Source organism: Canis lupus, chromosome 19 (assembly GCF_048164855.1).
Source record: "Canis lupus baileyi chromosome 19, mCanLup2.hap1, whole genome shotgun sequence".
In the NCBI taxonomy this organism is placed as follows: Eukaryota; Metazoa; Chordata; class Mammalia; order Carnivora; family Canidae; genus Canis; species Canis lupus.
In genome coordinates, this window is record NC_132856.1 from 51,766,341 (window position 1) to 51,786,029 (window position 19,689).

General features: G+C 54.2%; 1 protein-coding gene and 1 long non-coding RNA gene across 3 annotated transcripts in view; one reads left to right on the forward strand and one right to left on the reverse strand.

Moving 5' to 3' along the window:
* The first annotated feature begins 2,312 nt into the window (after positions 1–2,312).
* Positions 2,313–6,695, forward strand: LOC140610790 (uncharacterized). 2 transcript variants are annotated; one of them, XR_012012305.1, is made up of 3 exons: positions 2,313–2,533; positions 2,673–2,938; positions 6,477–6,695. It is a non-coding gene; the product is annotated as an uncharacterized lncRNA (long non-coding RNA). The 2 variants fall into 2 exon arrangements; XR_012012304.1 differs by lacking the exon at positions 6,477–6,695 and having other exon boundaries at positions 2,673–2,962.
* Positions 6,696–8,769: 2,074 nt separating this feature from the next.
* The window catches only part of LDLR (low density lipoprotein receptor), a 35,868-nt gene continuing 24,948 nt past the window's right edge, over positions 8,770–19,689 (reverse strand). The window contains exons 11-18 of the mRNA XM_072787221.1: positions 16,858–16,976; positions 16,422–16,561; positions 14,571–14,712; positions 14,319–14,471; positions 13,408–13,584; positions 10,491–10,565; positions 9,890–10,047; positions 8,770–9,104 (exon numbers count right to left, since the gene is read on the reverse strand). Of these exons, the coding sequence (XP_072643322.1) occupies positions 9,069–9,104; positions 9,890–10,047; positions 10,491–10,565; positions 13,408–13,584; positions 14,319–14,471; positions 14,571–14,712; positions 16,422–16,561; positions 16,858–16,976 (1,000 nt within the window). The 3' untranslated portion in view covers positions 8,770–9,068. The remainder of the gene's footprint in view (positions 9,105–9,889; positions 10,048–10,490; positions 10,566–13,407; positions 13,585–14,318; positions 14,472–14,570; positions 14,713–16,421; positions 16,562–16,857; positions 16,977–19,689) is intronic.

The following is a 19,689-nucleotide window of genomic DNA, read 5'->3' on the forward strand; positions in this document are numbered from 1 at the left end:
GGGTCGATCGGAGCCTGGTTCCCCGATGACTGTGGAACCCAGGAATCAGCACTGGACTTTTTTTTTTTTTAAGATTTTATTTACTTATTTATTTGAGAAAGAGTGTGTGCGAGTGAGGGGGGTATAGAGGGAGAAGGACAAGCCACCTCCATGCTGAAGGTGGAGCCTGATGCAGGGTTCCATCTCCTGACCCTGAGATTATGACCGGAGCCAAAGTCAAAAGATTCAGATGCTTAACTAACTGAGCCACTTAGGTCCCCCTGGTTTTGTTGTTGTTTTTTTTTTTTTTTTTAAGTAGGCTCCATACCCACTATACAGCCCAACATTGAGGTTTGAACTCATGGCCCAGAGAACCAGACCTGAGCTGAGATCAAGAGTTGGACATGACCAACTAAACCAGCGAGGTGCCCCAGCCCTGGACCTCTCTGTGTGGAGGAAGGGAAGACTAAGTTATGTTGTGTGTGCCACTGTTACTTATTTTTTTTTATCACAAACAGCTAATTTTTTTTTGATGTTGAGTTCCACATTTCGTTCTTTTTTTTTTTTTTTTAAGATTTTATTCATTTATTCATGACAGAGAGAGAGAGAGGCAGAGACACAGGCAGAGGGAGAAGCAGGCCCCATGCAGGGAGCCTGACGTGGGACTAGATCCTGGGTCTCCAGGATCAGGCCCTGGGCTGAAGGTAGCACTAAACCACTGGGCCACCGGGGCTGCCCTTTTTTTAGTCTATATATTTATAATCACCCAACATGGGGCACGAACTCGCTACGAGAGCAAGAGTCCCGTGCTCCTGATGTAAATCTACTTGATGCAGCATACGACCCAGGCCATTCTATATGTTCCCTTATCCGCCATCCTCAGTGATTTGGGGTACCACTAAGAATGGGACGCTTACGGCCCACCTGCCTGAGGGTAGGGAAGGGGAAGTTGGTCCTCCTCAAACCTAACCAGCCACCTTCTATATGCAGCCTCGTCAGTAGATTTGTTATGGTCCCACGAGCCTCTGGGTCCTCAGGGTCTGGGGTTTCGTGCGCGCCTCTGTAACTGCTCTGTTTCTAGTAAGTGCAAAGGTGACAGTTTTTTATAATTGGAGAGGAGACGTGCTAGGTAGAGGGAGCGTAAGCAGCAAGTCTAGCAGCATCTGAGCGTGTCATGGGCACCGGACAGTCTGTCCAGGTCACCCTTGCAGCTTCTGGGGCAAGGGAGCCTGGGCTCTAGGACTAGGGAGACAGAGCAGGTCATTCGGTTCACAGAGATTCCCAGAGCTTCGGAAGCCCTGTTTTTATGCCAAGAGCTTGACTTAATGTGTTCGAGTAAGTGGTCACATAAGCCCTCCTGAGCTGTTGATTTTCAAGATCAGTAAGGTCTTTTATGGCATGAGATGGGCGCAGAGCCCCCTCTTTGTACCATCGGCCTCCAGAAAACTTGACCTTGGCCATGGTTTTCCCACCCCAGCCCTAGGGACATCGGGGCCAGTCATTCTCACAGGCTGTCCTGGACGCCGTAGGACATGTAGCAGCATTCCTGGCCCCCACCCTCTGGATGCCAGGAGCACCCCCTCAGTCGTGACAGATGTGGAGCACACTGGAGGCAGTCGTCCTCCTCCCTGCCCCCTCCCCCCTCATCTCTCCACCCCCACCCCCACCTTTCTGGCCTTGCAGCCTCAGCCAAGAACCAGCCAGGCATCCACTTGTGGTCGGCTCAGTAGCTGCTGTCACCTTGATGGGCATTCCTGCTAACACAGCTGGCCTCCACCTGCCCAGCCGCGTGGGTGAGGGCTCCAGGAGCGCCCCCCCACTCTAGTGGGCCCCCTGAGCATGTCAGAGCAGCCCCAGCCCAGCTCAGGGCTGCGGGGCAGGCAATGAGGCATGCGTCCCGCGGTTGATCCAGCAGACCTGCCGGCTAGCAAACCGAGTGCCCGGGAGAGAGCAGGTGTGGGGGGCGGGATGTTACAGACCAGAACCTAGGAGTGCCCTTGGCCCTGGCCCTAAAGCCCTCCACGGGCCCGTCTCCCTCCAGGCAGTCCCTTTGCTTGGCTCTGGGCGGAGGCCAAGGAGGTATTGGCCTGCTCGGAGCTCAGTTTCCCCAGGAGGAAGGTCCCCTCGGGGAGGCTGCGTGAGCCCAGGCTCAGAGTGGCCGTGCTCCTCTCGTCTCCCCAGCAGCCCCGGGTCTGGCCGAAGGAGTGAGCAAGCCAGTAAGGAACGTGGCCTGGCGGGCGGGTTCAGGGAGGTGCCTGAGCTCACAGGGGCCTGGAGAGGCCCCGGCCCTCTGCATGCCTGGGCCCTGACTCACTGCCCAGTGCTGGCTGGATGCCTGGGACAGCCAGCAGGACAGCCTCAGACCTCCAGCCTGCACCCCTACCCCCATTCCTGCTTGTCGTTCCTCTGGAGAGCCGCCCAAGCGGCAATGGTCACCAGTGGTCACCAGCTCTTGATTTCTGGAGGCCGGCCACAGGCATGCGGAGTGTTGGGCCCAGCCCGGTGGAGGTAGAAGCAAGATTCGTGTCCCCAGGACCAGGGAGTGGGGAGCCAGGTAACTGGCCTTGCACCTGTCGTGCTGAGGCTTGACCCCCTCACCCCCCACCCTTCCTCCTGCACCACCCCCACCCCCACCCCAGGGCCAGCCCGGGCCCAGCACCATCCCAAGCCAGTAAAGAGTATTCATTTTACAGATGGGGAAAGAGGCATGGCGTGATCCAGGCTTGACAGTCACAGGACAATGACACCCCTGGAGTCTGAACCCCCACAGTGGGGCTGTAGGGTCCATGGAGGAGCATCTCGGGCTTTTCAGAGGAGAAACAGCCTCTGAGGTGGCTGGGCCTTTTCCAAGGCTACCCGGGTAGGAAGACGCCAAGCAATGACTGGAACTCACGCCTGCGTTGATGGAGCGGTAAAGCTGAAGTTCTAGATAAAGGCATTATTGACAGGTGGCTGTGAGGCAAGTGTCCGGATGCCCAGCTGACCCAGCTTGTCATTGGTGTTTCTGGGGAAAGCGCCAAGGGACTGCTGGGAGCGAAGGCCTCACACTGGGCAGTCGCTGGTAAAGTCCTAAGGCTGGCTGCCCCCGAGGGTCCCGCTCGGCCTCTTCCTCTGAACCCCCAGGCCTTCATCGCCATGGGTGGGTCCTCCCAGTGTCCCCCACTCCCAGTCTTGGTCTGAGCCGTGGTCAGAGCTGCTCCTAGTTTCTAGATCAAGGGCCTGGGACCCACTGAGTGTGTATGCCTGGGGGACGGGTGTCCAAGGATGGATTTGAACCTCGTTCTTGGATGTGAGGCCGTGACCTGATCTCTCTGGCCTGGCTGGGGAGAGGCCGGAAAGACTGGTTACAGGATGTCATGACAGTGCTGGGGTTCCTGGGGACACTCCCTGATTGACTCAGAAATGTGAACTGGGCATCCGTGATTGACTGGTGCCCTGCCCCGGCACCCCCGTCAGGGAGCCACACTCCCGTGAAGGCCAAGACCAGTGGGTTGAGAAGGAAGAAACTGAGTCACAGAGAGGTCAAGTTATTTGTGTTAGTTCTTACAGCTGATGAGGGGCAGAGCCAGGATTTGACCTGGATCCAAAGTTTGGGCATTTAAACTCCAACTTTCAGCTAGTGATCAATGCTGTTGCTGTCGGGGGAGGCTCTGTAGGAGGCCCTGGAGAGGAGGTGTCACTGGAGCCCAGACTTGAGCCCTAGGAGACAGAAGTGTGGAGGTGGTGATCCAGGCAGAGGGAACAGCCAGTGCAAAGTGAGTGCTCAGAGGTAGCAAAGAGGCCTGCAGGAACTGTGGGGCAAGGGGCTGGATCACGCAGGGTTGGGAGGAGGGAGTGGTTGCTGGATCACACTGGGCCTGCAGTCCACAAGAAGATCCGCGGGGGATTTCAGATGTCAGGCAGGACCCCAGAGTTGGGACCCAGGAAAAGGGAGTCTGATGACGACCTTTGAGCGCAGGCCACCCTGCTCTAGCCCCGCGTTTCTAGGGGGCTGGTCTTGCTGTGAACCCCCTAGCTCTCCCCACTCCGTCCCGGGCCCAGCGTGGGAGCAGAGGCCAGGGTGAGCAGAGCAGCTGGGCCTGGGAGGGCGGGGCTCGGGGAGGAGGGAGCCCCTCCACCAGGGCAGGAAGCAGGGCTGAAACCCGAGCCGCCTGGAGGGGAGGCTGGACCAGACCCAGGAGTCCCAGGGCTGCCCCGCCTCCAACCCCTCCCGCCCCGGCCGCTGCCCCGCTCGGGGGTGGATGGTGTGCCCAGGGCTCACCCCCCGTCGGGGCCCTCAGCCTCTCCCACACCCCGCCGTCGGAGAATTCACTTCCGGGGGGCCCGAAGGAGGTCCTGACCCCCCACAGTGGAGGGGGGCTGGCTGGGGAAGCTGCAGGGTGCGGGCAGCCCTCCCCCCCACACCCCCCGGACCTGGGCTCGCCCCGCAGGCTCCAGCCTGACTCACCGCAGGCAGCTGTGGTTTGGGCCGCCGGTGGGGGTGGGGGGCAGCAGAGGACAGAGTTGGGGGTACCAAGCCCAGGGGAGCAGCTTCCTCGCGCCACCCACCCTGCCCTGGCCGGAGCTGCTGAGCCCTCAGAGCCAAGGCGCAGGGGACTGCCAGCCCCCCACCCTGTCCTTGGGGGTGACAGTGCCCCGAGCTGCAGAGTCCTGTGCCCCCCAGAACCGGCTCCGTCGCGGTGCTCTGGTGCTGAGCCCACAGGCCGGGAGCTGGCGGTGCGTGCAGGCCTGGAGTCCTGCCGGGGGCCTTCCGGTAGGGGACCCTGTCCGAGCCCCAAGAACGCCCCCCACCCCTCGCGGCCTGTAGGGGAAGGCAAGGGGTGGCCTCTTGGTCCTCCCCGAGCCGTGTGGGCTGAGCCCAGCCACCCGAGCCTCCCCTTGCCCATCTGTGAAATGGGCGCTTGACACTGCCCTGTGCTCAGGGGCCGCGCTGGGGAGCAGCCACGTTCATCCCCGCCAACGGCTTGCTGTCACTTGTCATGAAGCTCTGAGTCCTGCATGTGGCTCACATGCAGTGTCGCCGCGGGGGCCCCGAGGAAGGAAGCCGGTCACTCGTTCTGGAGCAGCAAACGGCCGAGGCCAGAGACCAGAAGCGCCCGCCCCTCTGGCTGCGGGCGGCGCCCTCCGCGGGGACACGGGGACCACGTCCTGCCCCCTCCCCGCCTGCTCCCGGGTCACCTCCAGGCCCCTTCGGTTTGCCGGGCCATTTACGCTCATTTGGCCCGTTTGCCGCGCGGCTGAGCTTGGAATCAGTCAATCAACCAATTATCGAGCGGCCTCCGGCCCGCGCTTCCCGGGCGCCCGTTCAGCCTTCACCCCCAGAGGCATTTTGGAACCTTCCCAAGACAAAGGGCGGAAGGAAGGAAGGAAGTGCCACCCTGTGGACACAGCGAACATGACAGTCCCCTGGCTCCGGGCCTTCTTCTCCAGGCCTGTGCAGGGCCCCCCACGGGCTCTGAGCCTGGGAGCTGGGGATTAGCCCTGGCCCCAGCTTCAGCTGGGGAAACTGAGGCTCCAAGGCATGCGAGAACCCCCCCCCCCATCTCAACCTGGGTGCCTAGGTGGCTCGGCCCGGGATGTGCTCCTTCCCACCCCACCGCCCTGCACCCGGGGTCACCTGCTTCCCAGCCCTCCCTGCTCTCCCTCCCTTTGCCCTGTAAGGCGGGTGTGTGTGTGTCGGGGTGGGGGTCGGGGTCCTGCTGGCTTCAGGCTGCGGAGTCCTCGCTGGTGGGAGAGGGCACCACCAGGAGGAGGGGAGAAGCTGACTCTCCCCCCTCCTTTTGTTTTTGCCATACACAGTGTCACCTGCGAGGCTCCCAACAGCTCCCTCTGGGTCCCATAATACCAGCTCCGCCCTACACCGTGTTTACTTCTGGCTGCCTCATTGTTCCCCCATTGGGTCTTCAAAGAAATAATCATTTAGCGTCGCCTTCCAATACACACAGCATCAGACTTCCCATTTGACCGGGTTTAAGTGTCCAATCTGGGGTCATTGGGTACATCCACATGGTTGTGCAGCCACCGCCACCACCTGTCTTCAGAACTTTCTCGGTCTTCACAATGGAACCTGTGTCCCCACCAGACCCTAACTCCCCACCCCCGTCCCCCAGGCCCTGGCTCCCACCTGTAAGGACCTAGAGCAGAAGCCCAGGGCGTGAGGTGTCAGTGTGATTGGTCCCATTTGAGCTTTTATACCTACTTCCCCATATTAAGTTCTTTGCATCCATGGACCCGCTGTGTCCCTGACCCCCGACAGGTGCGCCTAGACTCCTTGCGGTTTGGTTTGCCATGTCCCGGGAAAGGGGTCTGAAGCCTGCACGTCAGACTCCAGTAAAGCTGGGGTGCATGAGAGAATGGGGGTGTGCGTGCCTGGGATGCCCACAGCTCTGGCCAAATGTTGCTACTACGGAATTTGAGGCCCGATTCGCCGGAACTCGTGATTATTTGGATTTGTGTTGTGAGACCTCATTTTATTATCTCAGCGATTTATTTCCTAGGTGTTCATCCTTTAAGAAAACCTCAGATTGGGGCAGCCCCGGTGGCCCAGCGGTTTGGCCCCGCCATCGGCCGGGGATGTGATCCTGGGGTCCCGGGATTGAGTCCCACGTCGGGCTCCCTGCATGGAGCCTGCTTCTCTCCCTCTCCCTCTGCCTGTGTCTCTGCCTCTCTGTCTGTTATGAATAAATAAAATCTTAAAAAAAAAAAAAAGAAAGAAACCTCACATCAACCTCCAGGGGCCCAAAGGGTTTGAAGGGGATGCTCCCTTCGGGAATCATGTGTTGATTGAACCAAGTGGGAAGGTCTCCGCTCCAGCCACTCCTCGCAGTTTATGCTTCTGGATTCAGCCCAAATGTCACCTCCTTAGAGAATCCTTCCCTGAGCCCTCCCTAAAGGAGCCTTCTCCCTGCCAGTCACTTCTCTGCCCCATTGCCCTGTTTAACATTCTTCTAGAATATTCTTCTAAAATATGGTCATTGTTTGTATCTGTTTCCCGTTCTAAAATATCAGCTCCTTGAGGGCAGACTCTTACTCTCTTATTTATGGCAGTGTCCCACACGCCTAGGCCGGGACCTGCACACCACACAGGCACCCATTAGATGTTGGTTCTGTGAAGGAGCATGCAGGAGATTTAGCAAAACCCCACTTCAGGGAAGCACCCCATAGCCGGTGGCCATCCTGAGCTCTGGGGAAATGTTCCCTTTTCCAGAGCCATCTCCTGAGAAGTTCTGCTCATGCACAGACAGAGGAGCCAGAGACTAGAGGAAGAAAGCGGTCCAGGTTTCACCAAGTGGTTCATTTAAGAAATTTAATTGATCACAGTAAGACATTTGGGCTATAAAAACATTCTATACAGTGGTTTAAAAAGCGATACCCATCCCCCCAAAGCAACCCATCATATATACAACACAGACACGGTTCTCCCGAAGAGCTTTGCGCAAAGCCCGCACGAGTCATCTTTGTACAAAAAGAAGAGGCGTCTCAGAGACAACTTCCCCCAACGCAGAGCCCCCGGAGGGGTCACCGATGCAGCAACCAGGGTTTGCAAAAATAAATAGATCTTTGTTTCATATACATAAGTGATAATGTTTAACAAATATACAAAGTGCAAACATAACAAAAAGCCCCCCCCATTACCTGTACAGGGGTTTATTTACATGCTTCAGAAAGAGAAAAGGCTTTCACAGTTTCCTACAGGGGCACAGTGTTTGGTGGTCATGCAGTGAACAGTGGACAAGCCCTTGACAGGAGTCCACAGGAGGCTGCCACTTGTCTCTTTGGTCATAGACGTGACACCGTATGATAGTATTGGAAAGATATTTTGTTTAAGTCCCATAAAATGACGAAGCCCGGGGGACATCCTACAGGGCTAAAGTGGGCATTCGTCAAACAAAAGACAACCATCTTGGGGAAGTTAATGGCTCAGGGGGATCTGCATAGAAGTGGAAACACAGGCTGGATAGTCATGATTGTGGCTTTGAAGTGCTGGGAGGGGCAGGAAGGGGGGCGCTGGAGGGGGAAGGCCCCGAGATTGTACATTCATCCATCCTCTCCCACCCCGGAGCCCATCCCAACTGGAACAGAAACCAGTGCAAAATAGTGACTATGTCAACTTTACACAAGATACAGCCCTGAACTAAAAAAAGTGCAAGGGGATCTGGAAGGGGCTGGGGTGGGCGCAGGGGCTGGGATCTGCACCGCCGCACCCAGGCCTAAGGATGCTCCTAGAGGTCGGGGCCCGCTGTCTCCATGCATCAGCTGACTGGGTATCTCAGGCACTTAATAAATATTAAGGGCAACCGGTGGCTCAGGCTTTCCCTGGGAACCGATGAGGTTTTGGTGAATGAATGGGGTTCGGTTGGCTCCCGGCCCCAGGACGCTGGATTTGGCCACGTCAGGACCAATGCCAGAGTCTTGGCGTAAAGGGAGGGCACAAATCTCGCTTGGAAAACACTAGTTTGATCCAGATCTGGGCAGGGGAGGGGGCGGCAAGGCAAAAGCTAGTGCTGGCTGTCCAGCAAGGCAGAGGTGAACACATTTACTCCTGAGTTTGGGGGCTCGGGCTAGAGTGGGGGCAGGCAGCTTACTCAGGACCTGGGGTAGGGCCTGCTCTCGTGGTCAGAGCCGCTTGCCTTCTCTCTCCCTCTCCCTCTCTCTCCCCCTCTCTGTCCGTCAGTCCCACAGGAGGGGAGAAGTGTGCAGTCCCTGGAGAGGGCAGAAACATGCCCAGGCCCCCCCCAGCTCATTCGCCCCGCCCCCCCAGCTCATTCGACTTTCTCTTCTCCGCTATTCATAGAGAAATTAAAAAAAAAAAAAAAAAAAAAAAGCCCTACCTAAACCCGTTGCGTGTGCGCCGTTGGAAGCCCGTTCTGCCTCCCAGATGAATAAATATATAGAACAAAGCTCTGGCAGACAGGCCAAGCGGCAGCCGGCTGCGGCCGCCAGCAGGGCTTTGGTCACTTTGCATGAAACAGGAGGGCATCGAGGTCTCAGGAAGGGTTTGTGGCAGGTCAAGGGTCCGGGGAGAAAGTGTCCTTCCTGCTCGTGACCGGCAGCAGGTTCCGGGGAAGGACGGGACCAGGGGCAGCGGCTCAGGCCACATCATCCTCCAGGCTGACCATCTGTCTCTGTCAACAGAAGGATAAACGCCGGAAGCGATCAGTCCAACATTCAGTAAACATGGCCAGAGGCCACCTACGCCTCCCTCCCTGACGCCCGCGCCCGCGCGGGGGGCCAGCCCCCCTCATCCGAGCCTGCACCAGCGCAGCAGCCTCGGCCAAGCTGGGGGCCCGCCCCACCCCACGACCTTGCCCCCGTCTTTCCCCCGACAGCCACCTGAGGGCGCCGGTGAGCCGGGAGTCAGGCCAAGTCCCTCCTCTAATCAGAACCTTCCATGGCTCCCATGTGGTTCCTCCTGAGGCCAGGTGCACAAGGCCCTGCCTGGTCCCTTCCCTACGTTGGGCAACTCGCTCGACACCCCCACCCCGATTCTCAGCTCCAGCCTCACCAGCCTCCGAGTCTACACTTTGGCAATGTGTTCTGCAAGCCACACACTCCCTGGCCTGGGGAGCCTGCTCCAGCTGCCTCATCTAAAATCTCCCTCCTGGGCGCGATCCCAGAGTCCCAGAGTGATCCCAGAGTCCCGGATCGAGTCCGCATCAGGCTCCCTGCATGGAGCCTACTCTCCCTCTGCCTGTGTCTCTGCCTTTCTGTCTCTCATGAGTAAATTTTTTTTTTTAATAAAAAACTTAAAAAAAAATCTCCCTCCCTCCCCAAAAGCCCCCACTTCCCTTCTTTGTTTGCTTTCTCTTGATCCTGTCCTTACCTATCCCCCGCCTTGAGGGTCTCTGGAGGATCTCCCAGCCCTGTGGGGAGGATGAGGAGGTGGGGGGCCTCCTGGGCCGGTACTCACCGAAGGGTAGGTGTAGCCGTCCTGGCTGCAGCAGATATGCACCTCGTCCTCCGTGGTCTTCTGGTACACGGGATTGTCAAAGTTGATGCTGTTGATGCTTTTAAGCCGCCAATTCTTCCAGAGGAGGAAGGTCCCGAAGCATAGGAGGATGAGCAGGACTGCAGCGGGAGGTGGCCAGGTCAGGAGGCCGCCCCAGGGCCCTGCCACCCAGCTCAGCCCCCCGAGTGACACCGCCTGCAGACTCCTGCCCTTTTTGACTTATTTAGGGTTTTTGTTGCAAATTTAAAGCCATACTCCTCCACTGGAAAACAAACAAAACCTATCTACGTGCCTAACAAATCTCTAACGCAAAGCCCACTGCGACTGCGTCACCCTGGAGCTACCCAACTGTGGCTGGTTCTCCCAGGTTTCCTCTGAGTCCCCACATATGGGGCTACCCATCCTTCAGAAATGGGACCGGTCTCTATCAATGCGGCTAAAACTCTTTTCTTCTGAGTGTTCTTTGCACCATTTCTAGTGGGCTCTTGGGGTGGCTTCGCTGGGCAGGGAGGTCATTTTGCAGGAAGCCGGGCCCCAGGGTGGGCCTGGCCTGCTCGCTTACCGATGGGGAGGATGATGTACAGAGCCCCCACGCTCCTGGGCTTCTCGTCTCCTCTGCTGGCAGCGTCGCCCAGGGCTGCACGGGAGAAAGGACAAAGTGAAGCTCAGATCCACGGCAGGTGTATAACAACCCACACATAGACGGAAACACCTCCTGCTTCCTGGTGTCTTTAAAAGTTCAAAGCCTGGGTGGCTCAGTGGGTTAAGGGTCCGACTCTAGCTTTCAACTCAGGTTGTGATCTCAGGGTCATGAGTTCAAACCCTGCATGTCAGGCTCCGTGTTCACCAGAGTCTGCTGGGTTTTCTTTCTCTCTCGGCCCCTCCCACTGCTTGTACTCTCTCTCTCTCTAAAATAAATAATCTTAAAAAAAAAAAGAAGTTCAAAGGAACTTGGAGCGTCTCCCAGGTTTGAGAGGCATCACACTGGGGCCTCTTTCATTAGCAGTTGGGATTATGGGACTTAGAGCAGATTTAAGCGGGTTCCTCAGCCAAGCATTTCAAAGCTCTGGGGGAGGGACCAACGATCTTTGAGGCAAGAGCCTGCAGGTACATTCGCTAGCTGGTGAGGTCACTGGTGGAATGTTTCATGCTGGTTCTGCATCTGATGGAAACGAGACAGGTCTGGACGGGATAGCAGCCACCTGACTCTGGACTGTTCAGCAATTCCTGGGCCCAGTGTGGACTGCACCAAAGCTCCAGACTCCTGTGTCAACTACCCCAGTTAATAAATACTGGGGGGAACCTCGTTACACAAGCACACTGGTGCACCTGAGCCCTGTGAGGGCCCCAGGCAAATCAAAGTTTAAAGTCCTCCAAACAAACAGCCCGGGAAGACCGAAGATCCACACCTGGGCCACATGGACGCAAGTGAGCCATGATTTACATCATCAGTTCTATTCAAACCCCAGGTGGGTTATATCGACTGGTTAACCTTTTTTTTTTAAATTTTATTCATTTATTCATGAGAGACACAGAGAGAGAGAGAGAGAGAGGCAGAGACATAGGCAGAGGGAGAAGCAGGCTCCATGTGGGGAGCCCGATGCGGGACTCGATCCCAGGTCCCCAGAATCACGCTCTGGGCTGAAGGCAGAAGTAAACTGCTGAGCCACCAGGGCTGCCCTATATTGGCTGGTTATACGTGGTGTAGTTTAAATTGCCTTTTTTTAAAAAATTTTTTTTAATTTTTTTATTTATTTATGATAGGCACACAGTGAGAGAGACAGGCAGAGGAAGAAGCAGGCTCCGTGCACCAGGAGCCTGACGTGGGATTCGATCCTGGGTCTCCAGGATCACGCCCTGGGCCAAAGGCAGGCGCTAAACCGCTGCGCCACCCAGGGATCCCTAAATTGCCTTTTTTAAAAAAAATATTTGTGCATATTTAAGAAAACTTCTAACAAAAATATTTTAAGGCACCAGCAAGATCCTTGAGAAGTTTTTCCCTTAAAAGAGCTCCTTTGGGGCAGCCCTAGTCGCGCAGCGATTTAGGGCTGCCTGCGGCCTAGGGCGTGATCCTGGAGGCCCTGGATCGAGTCCCACGTCAGGCTCTCTGCATGGTGCCTGCTTCTCCCTCTGCCTCTCTCTCTCTCTCTCTCTCTCTGTGTCTCTATGAATAAATAAATAAAAAATCTTAAAAAAAAGGGGGGGGGCTCCTTTGCTCAAATCAAGGAGCCCTGGGTGGGCCCATCTGTGAAACAATTTTCCAAGCAGTGGCACTGCCCCCGGTGGAAAGATTTCCTGGCCTCTCTCAACCACAGCAGTTTCTGCTTTACCTTGTTTATGGTGGTACATAGGCTTCAGCCACTGTGAGGGAGAAAAAAATGTCCAACTTGCTGATGAGCCCATTTTTTTCTGGCTAGAAACATCTATGAGCTCCATTTTTCTGGCCAAACACGAGGGCAGGTGCCCTCTGGTGGGCAAAGAGATGAATGGCGGGTCTTCCATTAATTCACTGAGAGCCTGGGCTAGGTTGTGAGCCAGGCACTAAGCCATAAGCACAAAACTTAGAGCCTGCGCCAACCCCCCCCCCCCCCCCGCCCCGGCCCCGCCCCGTGCCAAAAACAAAAGCAAAAAAACCCTTAGTAATAGAGTAATATTTTAATGTGACCTTTTTTTAAGAAATAAAAATGAAGGCCAATACCCCCTGATAAAAATCAAATGTTTAGGAAGACAGGCTCTGAATCTACACTTGCCTGTCCTGGCCGTGTTGGGACCCAGGCTCTGATCAAAGTCTTTTAAAGATTTTATTTATTTATTCATGAGAGACAGAGAGAAGCAGATACATTAGCAGAGGGAGAAGCAGGCTCTCCATGGGGAGCCCAATGTGGGACTCGATCCCCAGACCCCGGGATCACGACCTGAGCCGAAGGCAGATGCTCAACCACTGAGCCACCAGGTGCCCCATCTGATCAAATTATATTTGCAAGACCAGGTGTTCGGCCCATAGTTCAGGGATTTGATCTTTGAAAAAGTAATGCAATAAAATATTATTTTAAGTCCTGGGTTTTTGGTGGTCCCTCAGATGCCACCCTGCGGAGCGCCTCACCTGCCTCACCCTAGCCCTGGCCCGCTGGGCAGACACCTGGAAAGCAGGTCATCGAATGGGCCTTGATAACATTTCAGGCTCCGGGGTCTCTGCACTGGGAAGACTCTGGGATAAGTCACCACCACACACTCAAGTGCTTCACATGCCTTGGGCCACACAATCCCCACTACTACCACGAGGAGGGCGGCCACTGTCATTGGTCCCATTTTCCAGGTAGCCAAATGGAGGCTTCTGAAATCGCATAGGTTATGTCAGAAAGAGTGCAGGGACAAGACTAGACCCACAGTATCCCTTCCCCAGATTCTCTTGGCCTCTGAAGGGGCCTGTCTAGACGCCTGAGCTATAAACCTGGGGCCAGGATAGTCCCTGCCTTTACCTTGGTGGGACATGGTCACCATCTCAGCCGTGGTGAACTCAGGGCTGGCCACAGACCACGGGCTGGCTGTGTGCTTTGGCCCCATGGTTGTGGAGGGGACTGTCGGCCTCCCGGCTGTGGAATGGACCGTCGACTTGACCGTGATCGTGCCCTGGGTGGTGGCTCCAGGTTCAGTCCCTGAAAGAAGAAACATCTCCTGAGTACTCTACTGCCCAAGGGCTTCTCTGATAACTGTGATAATGACGATGGATAAGTAGCATGTGCCATGGGTCACAAAGAAATAACTGAAAACAGGGGTGCCTGAGTGGCTCAGTCAGTTAAGCATCTGTCTTCAGCTTAGGTCACGATCCCACGGTCCTGGGATCAAGCCCCTCGGTGGGTTCCCTGCTCAGCAGGAAGTCTGCTTCTCCCTCTCCCTCTGCCCCTCCCCCCTGCTCGTGCTGTCTCTCTAATAAAAAATAAAATCTTGAAAAAAAACTGAAAATAATTGAAACATACTAATATCTATATTGTTATTACATTATTTGTTATAGTTTGAAAGGCAGATTCACAAGTATTTCAAACACACTGTCCCCAAACTGAGACTTTCTCTGAGGATGAGAAACACCAGAAAGGGGGTCATCTTCTCCCTCGATGCCCAGGTCTACAATCGGTCACCTCCCAAGGGGGCTGGGAGAGAGTGAACCGGACAGCAAAGGTGAATGGCATCTGTCTAAATGCCTGGCACAGGGCTCACGTATCCAGCACGACAAAGGCAAACTATGGTTACCCCTTATGAGGGCCTCCTGGAGCTTCACCCCCTCCCGTTTGGAAGATGAGCAAAGAAAAGATCAGGAAGGTCAAGTTGCAGGACTAAAGCCACAAGAGGGGGCAGAAGCAGGACTGACGCGCAGGCAGGCCGGTGCCCCTACCTATGAGGCAGCTCCTCATGTCCTGGGCCAGCACCATGCCATCAGGGCAGGCACAGGTGAACTTGGGCGAGTGGGGGTTGATCTGCGGGGCCGGGAGACACAGGTACTGGCAGCCGCCATTGGGGAGGGCAGTTCCCTCACACCAGTTCACCCCTGAGGTGGAAGAGGCAGGAGAGCAAGGTTAGAAAATTCTAGAAAATTCCAGAACACCAGCGGGGATGTAGAGGCAGGAAGCGGTCACCCCATCTTTACCTCTTGGCTGTGTGAAGTTGTGAAAAAGGACAATGTCCTCCGGCGACAAGAGGTTTTCTGCCACCAAATTAATGTCTGAACCTGTGAGGCGGTTGGCACTGAAAATGGCTTCATTGATGATGTCCGTCCAAAAGATTTTATCCTATATGGGCATTAAGGAAGACAGCAGATCCCATTAATTGAGGGTGTAGGACACCCGAATATTTGGAAGGAAGCAATACTAGGGGGTACGAGCCTCATTTCCTTTTTCTTTTTTTTTTTAAGGTTTATTTGAGAAAGAGAGAGAGAGAGAGAACACAAGCAGGGGATGCTGCAGAGGGTGAGGGAGAAGCAGGCTCCCCACTAAGCAGGAAGCCCCATGTGGGGCTCGACCCCACGACTCTGGGATCATGACCTGAGCCGAAGGCAGATGATTAACTGACTGAGCCACCCAGGCGCCCCTCTTTTTACTTTCTTTTTAAAAAAAAATTTTAGGGCAGCCCTGGTGGCTCAGTGGTTTAGTGCCGCCTGCAGCCCAGGGCATGATCCTGGAGACCTGGAATCGAGTCCCACATCGGGCTCCCTGCATGGAGCCTGCTTCTCCCTCTGCCTGTGTCTCTGCCTCTCTCTCTCTCTCTCTCTCTCTCTCTGCATCTCTGTGAATAAATAAATAAAATCTTTAAAAAAATAAAAATAAAAATAAATAAAAAAATTTTAACTGTGTAAAATACACATAATCTAAAATCAACCATCTTAATCCTTTTTAAGTGTGTTGTGGGCATTAGGTACATTCACATTGATGTGTAACCATCACCACCATCCGTCTCCAGAATTTTCCATCTACCCAAACTGAGACTCTGTCCCCATGAAACAGGGACTCCCCACACCCCACCCCAGGCCCTGATGCCCACCATTGACTTCCGGTCTCTGAGGACAGGACTCCTCTGGGGACCGCACAGAAGTGGAATCAGACAGGATCTGTTCTCTTGTGTCTGGATTTGGTTCTCTCCAGCATCGTCCCTGTGGCAGTGTGTCAGAAGCACCTCCCTGTCTCCTGAATCACGTTCCACTGCATAGTTACACATTTTGTTTAGCCCTTCATCTCTGACGGACACCCAGGGGGCTTCTACCTCTTGGTGAATGTTGAGTCACGCAGCTTGAATGAGGGTGCACAAACATCATGTTTCCTTAAAACAGTTTCCAGCTGTGGTTGGCCCCCTTTTCTCTCTGTGAGGCTGTTAGCAGCTTCCTAGGCCTCTACCTACTAAGTACCGGGAGGGACTCCCCCTCCAAGTGCAACCACCAAAAAGTCTCCAGAAAGTGCCAGATTGTCCCCTGGGCACCAAGATGGCCTCTCCAAATGAGAACTGCTGCTTTAAGACTCTTTGGGTGAGGGGGCACCCAAAAGTTGGCTCAGCTCGGGGAGCCTGCGACTCTTGATCTGAGTCGTGAGTCCAAACCTCATGTTGGGGGTACAGTTTACTTAAAAAGACAAAAAACAGAAGCACCTGGGTGGCTCGGTGGTTGAGCATCTGCCTTTGGCTCAGGTCATGATCCCAGGTCCTGCTGGGATCAAGTCCTGCATTGAGCTCCCAGCAGGGAGCCTGCTTCTCCCTCTGCCTATGTCACTGCCTCTCTCTCTGTGTCTCTCATGAATAAATAAAATCTTAAAAAATTTATCTCTTTTGATGAGAAGAAAATGGAAATAACTTCAGTTTTATAAGTTGGTCTTGGCTTGAATGAACCAGACAATGTGGGTTGACCCATTAGCATGAGCAGGTATACCTCGTACATACATTGTGTCAGTAACTAGCATGTAGATGGGATTTCCCTCAAGCACCCAAAGAGCAACCCCTGGTTCCCCGTCCCCACCTCAAAGATGGCCAAGGAGAAGGGATGTGCCAGCTTTTTCTTGTCCTCCAAAATGGTCTTCCGGTTCCCCCCGTTGACATCAATGCTGGAGATGGAGTGGAGCTTGGAGTCAACCCAGTAGAGGCGGCCACCAGAAAGATCTAGAATCCACAGGTGGACAAGGAGAGATCACATGTCAATGCCAGAGGGGCCTGGGCCTGGTCACTCCACTCCCCACAGGAAGGACCCCCGGGACCCGGCAGAGACGTGCCCTGAAAAGCAGCCCCCACTGCACATCTCCACCTGTCAGCCCAAACGCCATGCTGGGGCAGTTTAGTGGCAGGTTATAAAAAACAGGGAGCTGCATTTTTTTTTATTCAGGTGCAGCCTGGCCACTCCTTTCTTTTCTCCAGGCCGTGCCTAACCCCAGAGACCAAGGTCCCAACCAAGGACATACCCAGGGTGATGCCATTGGGCCATTGGATGTCCTCCGTCACTAGTGAGTAAACGTCGACACCATTCAGACCCCCCTTCTTGATCTCGGCGGGGGTTCCCCAGTTCGTCCAGTACATGAAGCTGGTGGGAAAGCAGCAAGAATAGCAGGATGTCAGTAGGGGAGGCTCCCGCCTGAAGCAGCCGGGCCAGGAATTGTAAGGAGTCCCCAAAAGACGCCTCGAATTGATTTCTTCCACTACCCTAGTGCCTGCAACCTGGTTGCAGGATTTTAGAACCTTCGAGAACAAAGGGAGGTTTTGATTCCAATGTCAGGACTGAGGACGCTTTTTTTTTTTTTAATTTTTATTTATTTATGATAGTCACACAGAGAGAGAGAGAGAGAGAGGCAGAGACACAGGCAGAGGGAGAAGCAGGCTCCATGCACTGGGAGCCCGGCGTGGGATTCGATCCCGGGTCTCCAGGATCGCGCCCTGGGCCAAAGGCAGGCGCTAAACCGCTGCGCCACCCAGGGATCCCTGAGGGCGCTTAATGTGCACCCTCAACAGTGCTTTCTGAAGGCTTTTATACATTTTTTATTTTGTAAAGTGTTTTTTTTTTCTTTAAAATTTTTTAATGGTGAGACGCCTGGGTGGCTCAGCAGTTGAGCATCTGCCTTTAGCTCAGGGCGTGATCCCGGAGTCCCCAGATCAAGTCCCACATTGGGTTTCCTGCACAGACTTCTGCGTCTGCCTGTATCTCTGCCTCCTTCTCTCTCTGGGTCTCTCATGGATAAATAAATAAAATCGTTAAACAAAATTTTTTTAATGGGCGCCTTGGTGGCTCAGTTGGGTAAGCGTCTGCCTTGGGATTGGGTAACAATCCCTGATCCTGAGATTGAGCCCCTCATTGGGCTACCTGCTCAGTGGAGAGCCTGTTCCCTCTCTCCCTCTGCCTCTCCCCCCACTCTCTCTCTCATTCTCACTCTATCTCAAATAAATAAAATCTTTAAAAAGATTTTTTTTATCACGGTAAAATACACATAACATAAAAGTTACCAGCTTAACCGTTTTTCAGTGTCCAGTTCAGTGACATTAAGTACATACATACTGTCATGCAACCATCACCACCATCCATCTCCAGAACTTTTCCACCACCGCACATGGAAACTCTGACCCCATCAAACACCTGCCCCAACCCCTGCCCCAACCCCTGGCTCCCAGCACTCCACTTTCTATCTCTATGAATGGGACTCCCCTAGAAACCTCACATAAGTGGGATCATATAGTATTTGTCCTTTTGTGTCTGACTTCTTGCCTTATGTTGTAGAAGGTGTCAGAATGTTCTTCCTTTTTCAGACTGAATACAATTCTATTAGGTGGTGGACTGCATTAGTTTATCCTTCATCCATCCAGGGACACTTGGGCTGCTTCCATACCCTGGCTGCCATGAACACGGGGGTACAAATACCTGTTTGCCTGCCTGTGTTCACTGCTTTTGGATCTATACTTGGAAGTGGGGACACCTGGGTGGCTCAGTGGTTGAGTGTCTGCCTTTGGCTCAGGTCGTGATCCCGGGGTTCTGGCACTGAGTCTCGCATCAGCTTCCCCACAGGGGGACTGCTTCTCCCTCTGTCTAGGTCTCTGCCTCTCTCTCTGTGTCTCTCATGAAAAAAAAAAAGTAGATATCTGATGGCTTTTACGCCTCTGAAGAGATGTTCAAACTAACAAGTAGCCAAATACAAATACACTGAAAGACCTCCTCCCCATCATGACTGGCAAAGAGGTCGGGGATCCCTGGGTGGCTCAGCGGTTTAGCACCTGCCTCCGGCCCGGGATGTGATCCTGAGGATTCGGGATCGAGTCCCGCGTCAGGCTCCCTGCGTGGAGCCTCTGTCTCCGCCTCTCTCTCTCTCTCTCTCTCTCTGTCTCTCATGAATAAATGAATAAAATCTTTAAAAAAAAATGAAAAAAAAAAGACTGGCAAAGAGGGAAGACTGGCTGGTGACAGTGAGTGAAATGGGTCCCTCAGCTGCACTTCTGGAGAGCAGGTGTTCCATGACAGTTTGATGCTATATCCGTGGATGTACCCTCGGATCTAGTGATCTAACTTCTAGAATGAGAAATCTAGAATCTACAATCCTGCAGACAAAAAACTGTGGTGACACCCATTTAAAGGAATTCAAAGGTATTTAGGGCCTTGGTGTGAGGTGGGGGAAAAACTCAATTTTCATGTGCTGGTACAAAGCAAATCAGGGCTCATCCAGTCCACAGGGAATGAACCCCATGTGCCAAATGAAAGACCCAAGTGGAGAACAGAGAGCAAGAGCCCAAGCCTATACTATGTTCTGGAGAGGAACAGAAACCCAACAGTAGAGCATGCACGCACACGCGCGTGCACGCGCGCACACACGCACACACGCACACACACACACATCCCATGACTTGTATCTAAGGGGTTATTTCTAGGGGTCTCACTCTTTCCTGGCAGCTGGGGGGGTTAAATTTATTAAACCGAGTGTCCCTCTGCCAAATAAGAACATTTGTGGGCCAAGGCCCACCTTCACCCCAGGGTCTGTCCCATCTGAGTCATGTTCATCTCCAAAGTTCCCTTTTGAGGCACCTGAGTAGCTCAGTCAGTTAAGCTTCTGCCTTCAGCTCAGGTCATGATCTCGGGGTCTTGGGATCGAGCCCCGCATACCGAGCAGGGAGCCTGGTTCTCCCTCTCCCACTATGCTCTGCTTGTGCTCACTCTCTCTCAAATAAATAAAACCTTAAAAAAAAAACAGTTCCCTTTCCTTTTGATGATTGCCACCAGGACAGGATGCCTGTACCAAGGTTGCCACCGCCCCTCCAGA